This window comes from Mixophyes fleayi, chromosome 2 (genome assembly GCF_038048845.1).
Source record: "Mixophyes fleayi isolate aMixFle1 chromosome 2, aMixFle1.hap1, whole genome shotgun sequence".
Taxonomy (NCBI): domain Eukaryota; kingdom Metazoa; phylum Chordata; class Amphibia; order Anura; family Limnodynastidae; genus Mixophyes; species Mixophyes fleayi.
In genome coordinates this window covers 243617664-243634098 of record NC_134403.1, presented here as the reverse complement: position 1 = coordinate 243634098, position 16435 = coordinate 243617664, and the positions used below count along the sequence as shown (strand labels likewise).

The window sequence follows — 16435 nt, the reverse complement described above, 5'->3', positions numbered from 1 at the left end:
CGTAAAGTGTGTCCCTCTGTCACTTTCAATGACCTCTGGTACCCCATATCAGCAGATTACCTCACTCCTAATTTTCTTGGCTACTGCTTTAGCATTTGCTTTCCTATACAGCCATGCTTCCAGCCAGTGACTAGAGAAGTCGACACAGACTAGTAAATTCTTAAAGCACAAGAATTTGGGAAGTTGTATAAAGTCTATCTGTATCCTCTTATAGGGATACTGTGTCCTTTTCCATGGAGTTGGGACAGACTTACCCGGGTTATTCTGTGCACAGATTAGGAATCCTACCACTAAAGCCTGTGCTGCTTGGGCAAACCCTGGTGCTATCCATAACCTGTTAGTGAGTACAACCATAGCATCTTTCCCCAGATGCACTCTCCCGTGTGCTGTATTGGCCATAATGGGATAAAGTGCTTTTGGCAGACACAAACGCTGACCTATACACCACTCTCCTTGCACTTCTAGTGCTCCATGTTTTGCCCAAGTCTTTTTCTCATTCTCTGTTGGTTGTTTCTGCATAAGTTGGAGTGTGGTATGGTGAAACTTGGGGTCAGGGGGTCACCATGTAAATAGACTCCCCTTGAGGTACTGGGTCTATGGTGGCTTCTCGTGCATTGAAATGAATGAGCTATTCAAATTAGTGAAATCTCTGTGCTGGTTACATTCGAGATGCAAATGAATGCAAATGTGTCCAGGGTATATCAATTGTTGGTATACCGCATATCAACCGCACATGCAAATGGAAAATGAAGCTATTAATAATAAAAAAAAAAAATTAAATGTATGTGTGCATACTATCGATTTGCCTTGTTATAATTTTTTTTAAAATACCTAATCTTTAAATTTTATTTGAAATTAAATTAATCTGGTTGAGATCTTAAGGTGGTTCCTGTAGTTTGAAATTCGCAAAGTGATCTTCATCCACCTCACCCAACATTGTAAATGTCTCTTTAGTTACAGGTACATTTTGCATTTCTGATAAAAGGAATGTTGGGTTTGTTTGTTTTTTTGTTTTTTTTATAGATCATGTTCCAGGCATATGGAGACAAGCAAGGACCACTTCATGGGATGCTTATTAATACTCCTTACGTCACAAAAGATCTTTTGCAATCAAAACGGTTTCAAGCACAGTCCTTAGGAACAACCTATATATATGATATTCCTGAAATGTTTCGACAGGTAAAACTCTATGATGTTGAGGTTTGGGATATTTATTTCCACATGTTTTTCTTGTGGAATAAGTATTTCTTTATTTTCTTAATCTGTTCTATACACCCATTAGTGCTCCCTATTACCACTCCTTGATTCACACTCATGTTACCAAATGTCAGGTGCATAACGGTATAAATACCTTTATTGTACATACAAAAGACATTGTTTGAGAGTGCTTTTCCTCATCTATGTACTAGAAAAATTAGGTATCCGTATAATTTGTAAGCTCATGTGCCATGTATTCCTTACATTTATGTACTTAATAAAGCTAAAATGTTAATATTGTCGTCACTTACTTTGCAAAACCAAGAAAATGTAAACAACTTGTACAACTACTAAACATAAGTCATAAGTTTGACAGAATTCAATTTTTAGCCATCACATTCTAATCTTCCAGTTTCTGTTTTGTTGCAATGTCATTGTCTGTCCACAGAAAAATTAGTCTGGAGGAGGAGTCAGTAATGATTCTTCTTATTCTCCCACATGCAGTATATTATGTAGTCTATTATACAGTGTATTATATATATTTACCTACATTTCAAGAAATGCTCTGTAAAACGTATGTGTAAAACATATGTTTTCTGTGAGTTTATATTTTTAGCTACAATTGGGAGCTATCATATTGCTTAATTACTTACTTTACTAGTAAAATCAACCCCAGAGATCAATATGGGAGTGGCCTAAGCAAAACAGCTTATAAACATATTCATTTTTACAATGACACTTTTTTTTGAAAACCCCACCCCACAAAAAACAAACATACATTTTCATATTTTTTTTAACTAGGCTCTTATCAAGTTGTGGGAATCAATGGATGCAAGTGCTTACATTCCGAAGAGTCCACTCCCTTCAGATGTTCTCATATATACTGAACTTGTACTGGATGACCAGGGTCAGTTAGTACACATGAACAGGCTTCCAGGGGGAAATGAGGTAATTCTAGGAACACATTTTTCTACCTTGTAATAAGTACTTTTTAGACTGGTTCTTGTTTCCTGTGTATGCTTGCCATTCATTTCCATTAAAGAGGTTGCTTTCTTTGGGACAATTCACTCTCCTTTAGGTATCCTCATCATCATCCGCTATTTATATAGCGCTACTAATTCCGAGCGCTGTACAGAGAACTCACATCAGTCCCTGCCCCATTGGAACTTACAGTGTAAATTCCCTAACACAGACACACACACACAGACATACTAGGGTCAATTTGATAGCAGCCAATTAACCTACCAGTATGTTTTTGGAGTGTGGGAAGAAACCAGAGCACCCGGAGGAAACTCACGCAAACACCAGGAGAGCATACAAACTCCACACAGATAAGCCTATGGTCGGGAATCGAACTCATAACTCCAGTGGTGTGAGGCAGAAGTGTTAGGTATGACCCTATGTACCTCATGAGTGGATACCCATACACTTGGACCACACCATTATTTATTTTTATTCACCAGACTATGGTATGTGACAACTGTGAGGATTAACAGTGGGGTGGGAGTTTCAAATCTACTGGAAGAGATGAAGGTTATGAGGAAGTGAATGTAGCACCTGATGGGACAGCTGTGGCCATCCAATTAGGTGCTGCATCCCCTCCACACATCCACTATATAATAGATTCAAGATTTTCTCTCCTTCCTTACAGACACAGAGATCCCCCAACTCATGTATTACATAAGGGTTTTAAATAAAAAGGGGGTTGCTCCAGATGAGAGAATCCAAAATTATGAATAATTTAAAAATAGTTTTAAATGACATCATAGAAAATGTATGAAAGCATTCTTAGGGGTATATTTACTAAGCCGCTGTTCCAATGAACCACTGATTCTCTTCACTTTGCCATAATTTTTTGCACCGAGAATCGACGGACTCAGCAAATATTCCCCTTATTGTCATTTCATAAGGACTGCATAGTACATCCTTGCGCAAACAGTGATTGTGCTAGAGCTTCCAATATGGTGAAGAGATGCATCCTTGCCATAATATTCTTATGATTTCATTGTCTGCCAGTGAACCATAAGGTTACAGTGAATGTTTATGTAATACTCTTAAATGAAAGCACTTGATGCATTTGATATTAATAAACAACAATATTCATATAGTATGTTTTTTCTCAACAGATTGGAATGGTGGCTTGGAAAATGACCCTGAAATCTCCAGAATATCCAGATGGCAGAGACATAATTGTAATAGGGAATGACATCACTTACAGAATTGGTTCTTTTGGGCCTCAGGAGGATTTGCTGTACTTAAGAGCCTCAGAGCTCTCTAGGTCTCAAGGGATTCCACGTATATATGTTGCAGCAAACAGTGGTGCAAGGATAGGCTTAGCTGAAGAGATACGTCACATGTTTCATGTTGCATGGGTAGACGCTGATGATCCTTACAAAGTACGTTTCTGATAAATAATAATCGGTTGGTGCTATGTGAGTGTTTGATGATGGACTTCCTTTACTTAATCCCTTTCCTATTGAATCTGATATCCTTCCGTTAGAACCACACTTGCCTCCTATTTTCATTTTATTCCAAAATTCCTCTATTCACCTCTAGACCTTTTCGTACAATAATGTCTGTTCTTTATCTATACCATGTGCTGCCCTTTTATCTTCCTTTCTTTCCTTTACCTCTTTCTCTGCCTTACACTTCATATATGTTCTTTCCTTCCTTTTTACCTACTTTTATCTTATTATCTACTTTATTTGCCAAATCTCTGCTGTCTGGCCTCCCTAAATGGACACGCTTTGTTCTGTTCCCCTTACCCTCTTTGTTGTAATTCCAGTGCACCTTCTTCTTGCATATTATTTCATATTCCAAATTTTCTGATTTTATCAACTTTTACATCATCAGTGTAATTTTTATATAATCTCTTCTTGCATTTTTTGCTCCACTTCTTTTCTGGTTTCATCACCTATCTTTTATTTCACTTCCCTCTCTCTTTTTAGCTGTGGTCATTTTTTTTTCTGTCTCCCCTTAATTCCTCCTAAACCTTCACACAATATTTCTCTGAATATATACCACAAGCATGTCCCATTATACATGAGCACACCAACAATCTCTGTCCCTTCTACAAACATGCTTCATCTTCTCCCTTTTAACTTTTTCAAACTCCTTTTTCTCCTTCCTCCTATTTGGGGGACACTGCTACCATGGGGTTGTAGCTGGGGAGTGTGGAGTTGGCACTTAACTAGTTAAACTGTGGCTGTCGACAGACTCCTCCCCTTTGTAACTTCCCCTGTAGCTAGTCACTGTAGTCTAAGTGCCCAAGGAGTTGGGCTGACTTTTATTTTGCTGCTGTTTACCTTACTTTTAAAGGCCGTTTTTCTTTCTAGGTTAGTGTAGAAAGAAAATAGGAAGACTCGGACAGCAAGGCTGCATTACTTACAGGGGCTGCAGCGCTGTCGGGTCGGGAGAGCGGCGGCTCTCACAAAAAACATCTTTCTTCTTTGTATGATGATGGCACGCGAGAGCGAGGAGAAGAAGCGGCCACATAATTTCTTGGGGACCAGCACTGCTCTGTGAAGCATAGAGTGCCGGAATCCAGAAGCGATGGTTGCCGCCATCTTGGAAGCTACCAATTCCTTTCCTCAGAGAGGGGGGGGGAACGGAGTTACTTTGGATAATGCATTTAATGCATTAAGAAAGATGCTGTCTGCGGGATTAATAGGAGAAGCGCTGCAGACAAACTCTAACAAGCACTCAGAAGGCCCGCTGGACGCTGCAGACAGGAAGGAGTTATTCAGAAAAGGATATATACCGACGCACTAGATAATCATATACCCAGTCTATCATTATAATGTTTGTTATCATGTGACTGGGTTGGTGCACCCTACACACGTAAAACTGATATTTACAAAGATAAGTAGAAAGTGGAAAACGTGTATATTAGGGGCACTCTATGATTGTTTATTTATATAAAACATATATTTTATTAGTTCATTTAAAACAATAGTGGAGTCCCAAATTAGTACCTTAGTACCACTAGTAGCGAAATAAAACAAAAATAATAACAAAAATAAATTTATTAAAAAGACAGAACCAACTGCCTAGCCTCACTGTGTAATAAATATTATAATTTCCCTTTTTATTTTATATCTGGGTAATATTGATCATCATGCTGTCCAAATATCTGGCGTAATAAGCAGATTAACCAAATGAGTATACACACTATTTTAAAATGCAAGGGAGATAAGCTATACTATTGCCAATGGTTCCTATTTGTATATATATGATATTATAAATCTAATACACATAGATAAAGTTCTCTCAATACTTTATTTATAGGGAGAGAGTCTGTTATGTAAGATTGAAGTACATAACATGTAGGACAAAATCAAGACCACAGTATTTCCTTCACCCGTTTATAAGATAATTAGGTCTAGATTTGTCTGATACATTAGGAGCCATAGGCGTTTATAAGACTATAAACTCCTTTTTATCGGGGAGTACCAAATTGGCTGCTATCTAATACCACTCCCTATTGATATGAGTCTGGTATCCCTCTCAGGAGCTGCACAAATCAGGTTCCTGTGTGCTAACTTAGCCACGCTCCCTAATAAACAAGTCTCAGGGGTTCATAAGATTGGTATAATATCGCATCCCCTCTAGTCTATTATAGCCCCTTAGTATATTTGAGCATATCTCCCTGGCTTATATAGATAGCGGCAGCATGAGTCACATATGTAAACAACACAGCGAGGCGAACGCCGACGCGCGTTTCGCTTACTCGCTTTAACAAGGCAAGCCGAGGAGAGGGTTTGGCATTTCTTTTATAGGACAACGATATCACGTGATGAATACGTCACTGTGAACATACCAATCCGGGTCCGTATTTGTCGGAAACCCGATTTTTTGACAGGTAGTTTCACTAACCAATTAGGGTTAGGCACAGGGGAGTCACTCCTTAAATCTGTGTTTTCTATGGCTTGTATTCGTTATCTATACATACATATTGCATAGAGGAATCAGATTTATAGCTTGAATAATGATATTACAGTTTTTATTATCTATGAGGGGAAAAACCAACGGAAGAAGGAAGAAGAGAGAACCACAAAGAATTATACGCTTATTGTTTCAATCATACCTATATTTATATACAGTACTATCGCTATAATTTTGGACTTCCATTATTATTGGTGGACACAAATTGGCTGTGATAATGTTATATTTCTAAAGAAGTAAGTGTAAACCAGTAAATAAATGGCTAAATTACCTGTGAATAAATACATTTTGTAATAACATCTCGTGCCTCATTCTTACTGGCATCTATCTGTTCTAATATATACAAAAATTGTAATACAGTATAAAAAGAAAATGTGAATAATCCAATAAGTTTAAAGGAAAGTGTATAGATTTAACTAATAAATAACTGTGTTAAGAGATGTTGCATATAGCAGCATCATTAGGTTAAGAACGACATACATCAAAAAATATAGATGTATGATGGGGTGAAATGTGATTGATTCCATTGTGTCACCATGCCTAATATATTCATATAGAGTGTTATAATACGGTATGAGTCTATTATATTACAAAGTAATAGAATATTTGACCTATTTATTCCATTTAGATGAACGCCATATAGTTTGTTTTATCATTAAGGCCGTATGGTTCAAGACTATTCATAAGGAAAATAAGTCTGGATTCTCTCTTAAATAATTCCTGCTGTAAATTGCCACCCCTAATTCCTAAAGACACCTGTTCCATAACAAAAGCCCGAAGTGTATCCGGATTATTTTCATGGAATGATAAAAAATGTTTAGCCACTGTAGTAAGGGTTTTGAATCTCTCTCTATCTTTTGGGGCATTTTTTATGTTATTGACATGCTCCAATAGACGTCTTTTAAAAGGTCTTGTCGTCATGCCTATATATTTAAGATCACAAGGGCATGTTAAGCAGTAAATTACCCCAATAGAGTTACAATTAACAAATTGTTCAATTTTCCAGATTTTTGAATATCTATCCATATATTCTTGTTTCTGGATAGTATATTTACAGGCTTTACATCTGCCACATTTGTAGAAGCCTACCGTAGAGTTTCCTGATTTCTTTCCTTTTATGAAGTGACTATGGACAAGACGATCTCTCAAATTACGGGCTCTCCGCCATGTTATTGCAATTTTATCATCAAGATTTTTTCTGAGATCATGATCCAATAATAACACATGCCAATGTTTTTGAAAGATATTTAAAATATTCTTCCATTCTGGGCAGAATGTGCCTATCATTCTTGTTTTCTCTTTCAAAATAGGTTTAGGTGTTGGGAATATTAAGGAATCTCTATCTTTATGATTTGCTTCCTGAGAGGCCCTTTGTATACTTTTCTTACTGTAGCCTCTTTGTGCCAGTCTTTCTTTTAATTCTTTAGATCTTTTTTGAAAGGTATTAACACTGGAACAGTTCCGTCTTGTCCGGAGGAATTCTCCTTTCGGAACTCCTTTTATTACTGGTGGAAAATGAGCACTTGTAGAATGTAAAAGGCTGTTGGTAGCAGTTGTTTTTCTAATGCCCTTGTGATCTTAAATATATAGGCATGACGACAAGACCTTTTAAAAGACGTCTATTGGAGCATGTCAATAACATAAAAAATGCCCCAAAAGATAGAGATAGATTCAAAACCCTTACTACAGTGGCTAAACATTTTTTATCATTCCATGAAAATAATCCGGATACACTTCGGGCTTTTGTTATGGAACAGGTGTCTTTAGGAATTAGGGGTGGCAATTTACAGCAGGAATTATTTAAGAGAGAATCCAGACTTATTTTCCTTATGAATAGTCTTGAACCATACGGCCTTAATGATAAAACAAACTATATGGCGTTCATCTAAATGGAATAAATAGGTCAAATATTCTATTACTTTGTAATATAATAGACTCATACCGTATTATAACACTCTATATGAATATATTAGGCATGGTGACACAATGGAATCAATCACATTTCACCCCATCATACATCTATATTTTTTGATGTATGTCGTTCTTAACCTAATGATGCTGCTATATGCAACATCTCTTAACACAGTTATTTATTAGTTAAATCTATACACTTTCCTTTAAACTTATTGGATTATTCACATTTTCTTTTTATACTGTATTACAATTTTTGTATATATTAGAACAGATAGATGCCAGTAAGAATGAGGCACGAGATGTTATTACAAAATGTATTTATTCACAGGTAATTTAGCCATTTATTTACTGGTTTACACTTACTTCTTTAGAAATATAACATTATCACAGCCAATTTGTGTCCACCAATAATAATGGAAGTCCAAAATTATAGCGATAGTACTGTATATAAATATAGGTATGATTGAAACAATAAGCGTATAATTCTTTGTGGTTCTCTCTTCTTCCTTCTTCCGTTGGTTTTTCCCCTCATAGATAATAAAAACTGTAATATCATTATTCAAGCTATAAATCTGATTCCTCTATGCAATATATATGTATAGATAACGAATACAAGCCATAGAAAACACAGATTTAAGGAGTGACTCCCCTGTGCCTAACCCTAATTGGTTAGTGAAACTACCTGTCAAAAAATCGGGTTTCCGACATATACGGACCCGGATTGGTATGTTCACAGTGACGTATTCATCACGTGATATCGTTGTCCTATAAAAGAAATGCCAAACCCTCTCCTCGGCTTGCCTTGTTAAAGCGAGTAAGCGAAACGCGCGTCGGCGTTCGCCTCGCTGTGTTGTTTACATATGTGACTCATGCTGCCGCTATCTATATAAGCCAGGGAGATATGCTCAAATATACTAAGGGGCTATAATAGACTAGAGGGGATGCGATATTATACCAATCTTATGAACCCCTGAGACTTGTTTATTAGGGAGCGTGGCTAAGTTAGCACACAGGAACCTGATTTGTGCAGCTCCTGAGAGGGATACCAGACTCATATCAATAGGGAGTGGTATTAGATAGCAGCCAATTTGGTACTCCCCGATAAAAAGGAGTTTATAGTCTTATAAACGCCTATGGCTCCTAATGTATCAGACAAATCTAGACCTAATTATCTTATAAACGGGTGAAGGAAATACTGTGGTCTTGATTTTGTCCTACATGTTATGTACTTCAATCTTACATAACAGACTCTCTCCCTATAAATAAAGTATTGAGAGAACTTTATCTATGTGTATTAGATTTATAATATCATATATATACAAATAGGAACCATTGGCAATAGTATAGCTTATCTCCCTTGCATTTTAAAATAGTGTGTATACTCATTTGGTTAATCTGCTTATTACGCCAGATATTTGGACAGCATGATGATCAATATTACCCAGATATAAAATAAAAAGGGAAATTATAATATTTATTACACAGTGAGGCTAGGCAGTTGGTTCTGTCTTTTTAATAAATTTATTTTTGTTATTATTTTTGTTTTATTTCGCTACTAGTGGTACTAAGGTACTAATTTGGGACTCCACTATTGTTTTAAATGAACTAATAAAATATATGTTTTATATAAATAAACAATCATAGAGTGCCCCTAATATACACGTTTTCCACTTTCTACTTATCTTTGTAAATAGGAAGGAGTTATTATAGAGCTCCCCCCTGTCTTAATCAGCAAGTTGGTTTCTTCCACAGGGCCAAAGCATCGGCTTGGGAAGGAAACTTTGCAGTCAAACTCAGACAGACTTGGCTGCTGCTGGACTCCCTCCTGCCTGCTCAACATTAGCCTGGATAGGCTAAGTGTTATTCATTCTCTATATTACACTGTACTTGCTATATAGGAGGAAGTTTATGGTGTTTTACAAGAAATAGTGTTGTAGTTACATAATTTAATATATTGTTTTCTACTCACTGAAATGTATACATATATAATTTGTTTATAAAAAAGTAAAAAAAAATAATCGGAGATACTACTGGTGACTTTGTCAGGGATTAGTAGTCTTCTTAGGGGTCGCTCTGTGCCTGTGTGTTTGTATACTATACTTTTTATCCTGTGTTGTTACTATTCAGTAATTATGTCTGATAAGGAAATCCACCAAAGCTAAATTTTATAATTGTTCTAAATGTAAAATAAAATTACCTGTGAGACAACAGGACTCAGGGGCCTTCTGTGCGGGCTGTGAGGGGGGTCCCAGGCCGCACAGGCTCAGGTTTGGGCTCCTTTAGCCATGGAGGAACAGAGGTGGGCAATATCTTTACAACAGTCAGTAAATTCTCTGGTGCAGCTCTTGAGGCGCCAAAAGAGACTTCAGTGGCCGAACACCCTTCTACCTCATTGTTAGGGGTAATCCACACAAAGATATTGTCCTAACAAGAAGAGAATGCAGGTATAGGTCCAAGTGACCTTCCATCCTCATTAACTCCTTCAGGCCTCTCTAAGGGGGAACCGGCGTGGTCCAGTGCCTTGGTTAGCAGTATAGATAAATTAAACCGTTTTTTAGATTACCCAGGACCATCGGGCTCTAGAAACAAGAGACACAGAGTGAGCCATCCTCTCTTCTCGTATCTAACTCTGAGGAGTCATTAGAAGAGGAGGGGGAACTTCTGCATGAGTCAGATTTCCAGACGCAGGTCTTAGACCTGGATGACTCAATCAGAAACTAGGGTATTGATGACCTGGTTCTGGCAGTACGGCGTGCTTTAGACCTGGTAGATATTGACGAGCCTAGACCAGGTAACCAGGGGTTATTCAAAAAGGTTAAAAACCCATGATTTATTTCCCCCCTTCTAAAGAATTAAGGGAGATTGCTCAATTGGCCTGGTCACAGCCTGATCGCAAAATGGTGGTTCCACGTAGGTTTATGTCCCTGTACCCATTACAGCCAGATGACCTAACTCGCTGGGAACAGGTTCCTAGAATGGATACACTGGTGTTACGACTGGTGCGCCACACTGCACTTCCAGTTTCGGGCACCGCCAATCTTCAGCATGTCACTGATCACAAGTTGGAAGGATTTTTAAAATCCATTTATGGATTAACGGGAGACTCCTTTAGACCCATGCTGTCTTCTGCATGGGTTGCTAGGGTGTTGGAAACTTGGGCTGACCGTCTGGCAGAGGGATTGCAGGATTTGGACCTTCTTCCCCTAGCTGTACACCTGAAGGAAGCTTCTGGGTTTCTGTATGAGGCAACGCAGAACGTGGCATCCTTGTCATCTATGTGGACTGCTGCGGTGGTTGCTAGAAGAACTCTTTGGCTTCGGTCCTGGGAAGCTGACCTAGACTCTAAAAGGGCCTTGGAGGCTCTTCCTTTTTCGGGCTTGGTACTTTTTTAAACATAGTTAGATAAATTATCTGCCAGGTGACAGGGGCGAAGAGTACTTTCCTTCCCGTTAATATGTTAAAGCCCCGTACTCCGAGGTTTAGCTCCTTTCCTCAGCCCTTTTGGGAAGGCCCCGCCTTTAGAGGTCTTACAAGCAGAGGTAGTTCTTCTGGGTTTAGAGTTCTCTCCCATAGAAGAAGGTCCTCATCTGGCAGCAGGCGTCAAGCCAGACTCCCGGGAAAACAAGCAGTCTGACTTACACCCTCCTCTCCTCACGGCTGCGGGAGTGGGGGGGGGGGGTCATCTGCGACTTTTCACAGAACAGCGGATGAAATCCTCTCCAGATCCCAGGGGATCATGGCAAGGGGATATGTCATAGATCTTTTAAGTCAAGCCCCTCATCGGTTTTTTGCAACTGCCCTGCCCCTCCACCAGAACAGAAGGCAAGTGATGTTGCACTATGTAGATTTTCTTCTTTTAGCGGGAGTAATCTGCCTGGTCCCAGAGAATCAGAGACGCCAGGTATTCTATTCAAATCTTTTTCTGGTCTCCAAGCCGGACGGTTCCTTCCGTCCTATTTTGAACTTAAATCTGCATCTGAGAATAGACAGGTTTCGACGGAGTCTATTCGTTCAGTGATAAATGGATTGGAGGGTGGGGGGAGTATTCCTGGCGTCCATAGATATTTGGAACGCATATCTTCATGTACCTATCTGGGAAGGGCACCAACCATTGCTCCACTTCACAGTAGGAGCGAACCATTACCAATTCAGGGTGCATCCTTTTGGCCTGGCCACAGCACCCAGAGTATTTACAAAAATCATGTCAGTAATGGCTGCTCATCTCCGTTCCATTGGGGTGAGCATAGTGCCCTATCTCGATGACTTGCTGATCTAAGCCCCTCAGATCTGCTTCTTCGTCAACATTTACACGTCACTATAGAGACCCTGCAGCTTAACGGTTGGTTGATAAATGTCCAAAAGTCCCAGTTAATACCAGTCCAGAGGATGATTTTCTTAGGTCTCATAATGGACACCAGAAGGCAGAACATTTTCCTTCCACAGGACAAGGTTTGCTCGGTACAAGACCCTAGTGACCAGGGTCCTAGACAGTCACAAACCTTTCATGCTGCTTTGCATGCGGTTACTGGGCAAGATAGTCTTGACCTCCGAGACAATCCCCTATGGAAGGTTTCACTCGAGATGTTTCGAGGGGGATCTCCTAATGAAGTGGTCAGGTTCAGCTCTCCACTTGGAGCACCAGAGGATACTGTTGTCCCCAGAGGCCTGTCTATCTCTCAGGTGGTGGAAGAATCAAGAACACCTAAGCTTGGGCAGATCCTTTGCCCGTGCTTCTGGATCATCATAACAATGAATGCCTGTCTAAAGGACTGGGGTGTAGTGGCGCTACATTTTGCACCTGCAGGGTCTTTGGTCGGAACAAGAAAGTTCCCTTCCAATAAATATCCTCGAGTTAATTCAGGGATTCCCAGTACGGTTACAACTGGACAATGCCATTGTTGGTGGCATATGTCAACAAACAGGGGGGACAAGAAGTTCAAGGTTATATGCATAGCAGACCAGATATTTTTGCTTGGGCAGAACAGTTCGTCCCATATCTGTCAGCTGTATTAATTCCAGGCATTCTAAATTAGGAAGCCTACTTCCTAAGTCGTCACACAGCAATGCCAGGGGAATGGTCACTTCATCGAGAGGTTTTTCATATGTCAGTCCGGAAGTTTGGCCTTCCGGATCTGGATCTGATGGCGTCCAGACACAATCGGCATGTTCTAAGGTTCTGTGCAAGAGCAAGGGACCCGCTGACGGTGGCAGTGGACATAATGACAATGCATTAGGATTTCCGGCTAGGGTATCTTTTCCCTCCCATTCCAATGCTCCCATGGGTACTCCAGAGGGTCAAGCAGGGAGGATTCCCAGTTATACTGGTGCCTCCCCATTGGCCCTGTAGGGTATGGTATGCAGACCTCCTTTTCATGGCAGTGGGACAAGCACATTGTCTGCCTCTTCGCAACGACCTCCATCTGCAAGGTCCCTTTCAGCATCAGAACCTGCCTCGGCTGGCTTTGACGGCATGGCTGTTGAAGCCAGCCTCTGGCGGTCAAAAGGGTTTTCCTCCAGGGTGGTGAATACCCTGTTACGGACTAGAAAGCCAGTGTCAGCACGCATTTACCATAGAATCATAAAATACATTAAATGGTTTGAAGACCTGGCACACAATACAAGTAAATTTAATTTGCCCTGCATGCTAAGCTTTCTTCAAAACGGTCTTGATGTAGGGCTCCGCCTGGGTTCCTTAAAGGTCCTGGTCTCGGCCCTTTCCATCTTCTTCCAGAGGCGTCTGGCGGACTTTCTGGAAGTCCGTATGTTTTTGCAGGGGGTCCTGCACATTCAACCTCCATTTGTTCCTCCCACGGCATCCTGGGATCTGAATTTAGTACTATCTATGCTTCAGGAACTTCCTTTTGAACCCTTACAGTCAGCGGACCTTAGATTTCTGACATGGAAGCTGGTGTTCCTACTGGCTATAGCATCGGCCAGACGAGTGTCGGAGCTCGGGGCTCTTTCCTCCAGTGAGCCTTTCCTGGTCTTCCATGATGACAGGACGGTGCTTCGGACTGTCCCTTTGTTTCAACCGAAAGTAGTTTCCGGATTTCACATCAATCAGGAAATAGTGGTTCCAGTATGCTTCCGCAGGTTCTTCCTTAGAAGATTTAAATGTGGTCAGGGCATTACGTATTTATGCCAAAGAACTTCAGATATCCGACGTATGGACTCTCTTTTTGTCCTAATTGACTCCCAAAGAAGAGGCTGGCCAGCTTCCAAGCAAACCATTGCTAGATGGCTTACCTTTACAATAAAACAGGCGTATCTTAAGGCTAACCGGACTGTGCCTACCCACATCACGGCACACTCCACCAGGTATGTGGGGGCTTCCTGGGCTGCGCGCAATGGGGCTTTGGCTGATCAGGTATGCTGAGTAGCCACATGGTCTTCGGTCGACACATTCACCAAATTTTTTCAGTTCAGTGGGTTTGCGTCCACGAATGCTAGCTTCGGCCATATTGTGCTACGAGCTGTGCTTGTAGGACGGTCCCTCCCTTAGGGAGGCTACTTTGGTACGTCACCATGGTAGCAGTGTCCCCCATATAGGATGAAAGAGAAAAGAGGATTTTTATACTTACGATAAATCCCTTTCTCTGATTCCATCTGGGGGACACTGCGTTTCCTCTCTTTTGTTCTGCTGTTTGCTTCTTGGTTGGTTCGACTCCCTTTCCTTGAGGGCTTTAGAATTACACTGACTAGCTACAGGGAGTTTTAGAGGGGAGGAGTCTGTCAGCAGCCATTCCTCTCCTGTCCTGCCTTCCCTCTCTGCTTCTGACTTCACCACCTTTTTCTCTTCCAAAATTGAGGCCATCAGACTGCACATCTAATGATCTCCTATTAGCCATATCTAGGGGTCACTTCTCCCTGCTCATCCTCCCCGACCACTCTGCGGCCGTTGACACCGTAGACCACCCCCTCCTGCTACAAACTCTTCTCTGTCTTGGCCTCTCTGGATCTGTCCTCACCTGGTTCACCTCATACCTCGCTAATCGCTCTTTCTCTGTATCCACATCTGGTTCTTCCTGCACCTCCTCCCCTCTCCCTGTTGGAGTCCCTCAGGGCTCTGTTCTCGGCCCCCTACTCTTTTTGCTCTATAACTCCTCCCTTGGTGCTCTCATCTCCTCCTTCAGTCTTCAGTATTAACTTTATGCTGACGACATTCAACTCTACATTTCCTCGTCCGATCTTTTCTCCAACCTCCTCTCTCATGTATCCGACTGCCTCCCTGCCATCTTCTCATGGATGTCCTTGCGCTTTCTCAAAATTAACATCTCTAAAACTGAGCTCATTGTCTTTCCTCCCCCTAGACTCCCCCTCCACCATGACCTCTGCATCATTGTTAACAACACCACCATCTCCTCTGTCACTTTACTCCACTGCCTGGGCGTTACTCTCGACTCCTCTCTCTCTTTTGCCCCCCACATTCATTCCCTTGCCCAAGCCTGTCACTTCCAACTATGAAACATTGCCCGCATCCGGCCTTTACCTCTCTCAGGAAGCCACCAAAACTATCATCCATGAACTCATCTCCCGCCTCGATTATTGCAACCTCCTCCTTATGGCCCCCCCATTCCCATCTCGCCCCCTCTGCTCTATACTCAATGTGGCTGCAAGACTCATCTTCCTTTCTCAACGCTCATCCTCTGCGTCCCCTCTCTGCCTTGCCCTACACTGGCTCCCCATCCCCTACAGAATCATTTTCTAACTCCTGACTATCACTTACAAGGCTCTCTCCCAGTCTACTGCCCCCTATATCTCTAACCTCCTCTCCATTCACACTCCTGCTCGTTCGGCCAATGAACGTCGCCTCGCCTCCACTCTGATCACCTCTTCCCACTCCAGAATCCAAGACTTCTCCCGTGCAGCCCCCCTTTACTGGAATGACCTCCCTCGCACCATCCATCTCTCTTGTAATCTGTGCTCCTTCAAATGGGCACTTAAAACTCACCTGTTTCTCAAAGCCTACCAACCTTTCACCTAACCCTCTCATCTCCTCCGCTCGTTCTCCTCTCTCCTCTCAGCCCCCTGTTCGCTCCCCACATACTTCAACTGGCTCCCTTTGTGCTTGGGTTTTGTTCACCCTCCCTTAGAATGCAAGCTCATTTGAGCAGGGCCCTCTTCCCTCCTGTCTCCATACCAGTTCTTCTGCTCCATCTTTACTGCACTAGCCTGCCTGGAGCTTCTGAAGTTTTGGTATTTTTTTGTTTATTGTTCAGTAATGTTTCACCAGTATAGTCTACTGTTTGTGCTATGTACGGCGCTGCAGAACTCTTGTGGCGCCTAACAAATAAAGGATAATAATAATAACTAGTTAAGTGCCAACTCCACACTCCCCAGCTACAACCCCATGGTAGCAGTGTCCCCCAGATGGAATCAG

The 16435-nt window shown here is 41.3% G+C and overlaps 1 protein-coding gene across 3 annotated transcripts in view; it reads left to right on the top strand.

Annotated features, from left to right (window-relative positions):
• The window catches only part of ACACA (acetyl-CoA carboxylase alpha), a 526387-nt gene that overhangs the window by 258976 nt on the left and 250976 nt on the right, over positions 1-16435 (top strand). For all 3 annotated transcript variants that reach the window (XM_075195717.1, XM_075195718.1, XM_075195719.1), the window contains exons 39-41: positions 1024-1179; positions 1999-2145; positions 3324-3593. In XM_075195717.1, the coding sequence (XP_075051818.1) occupies positions 1024-1179; positions 1999-2145; positions 3324-3593 (573 nt within the window). The remainder of the gene's footprint in view (positions 1-1023; positions 1180-1998; positions 2146-3323; positions 3594-16435) is intronic.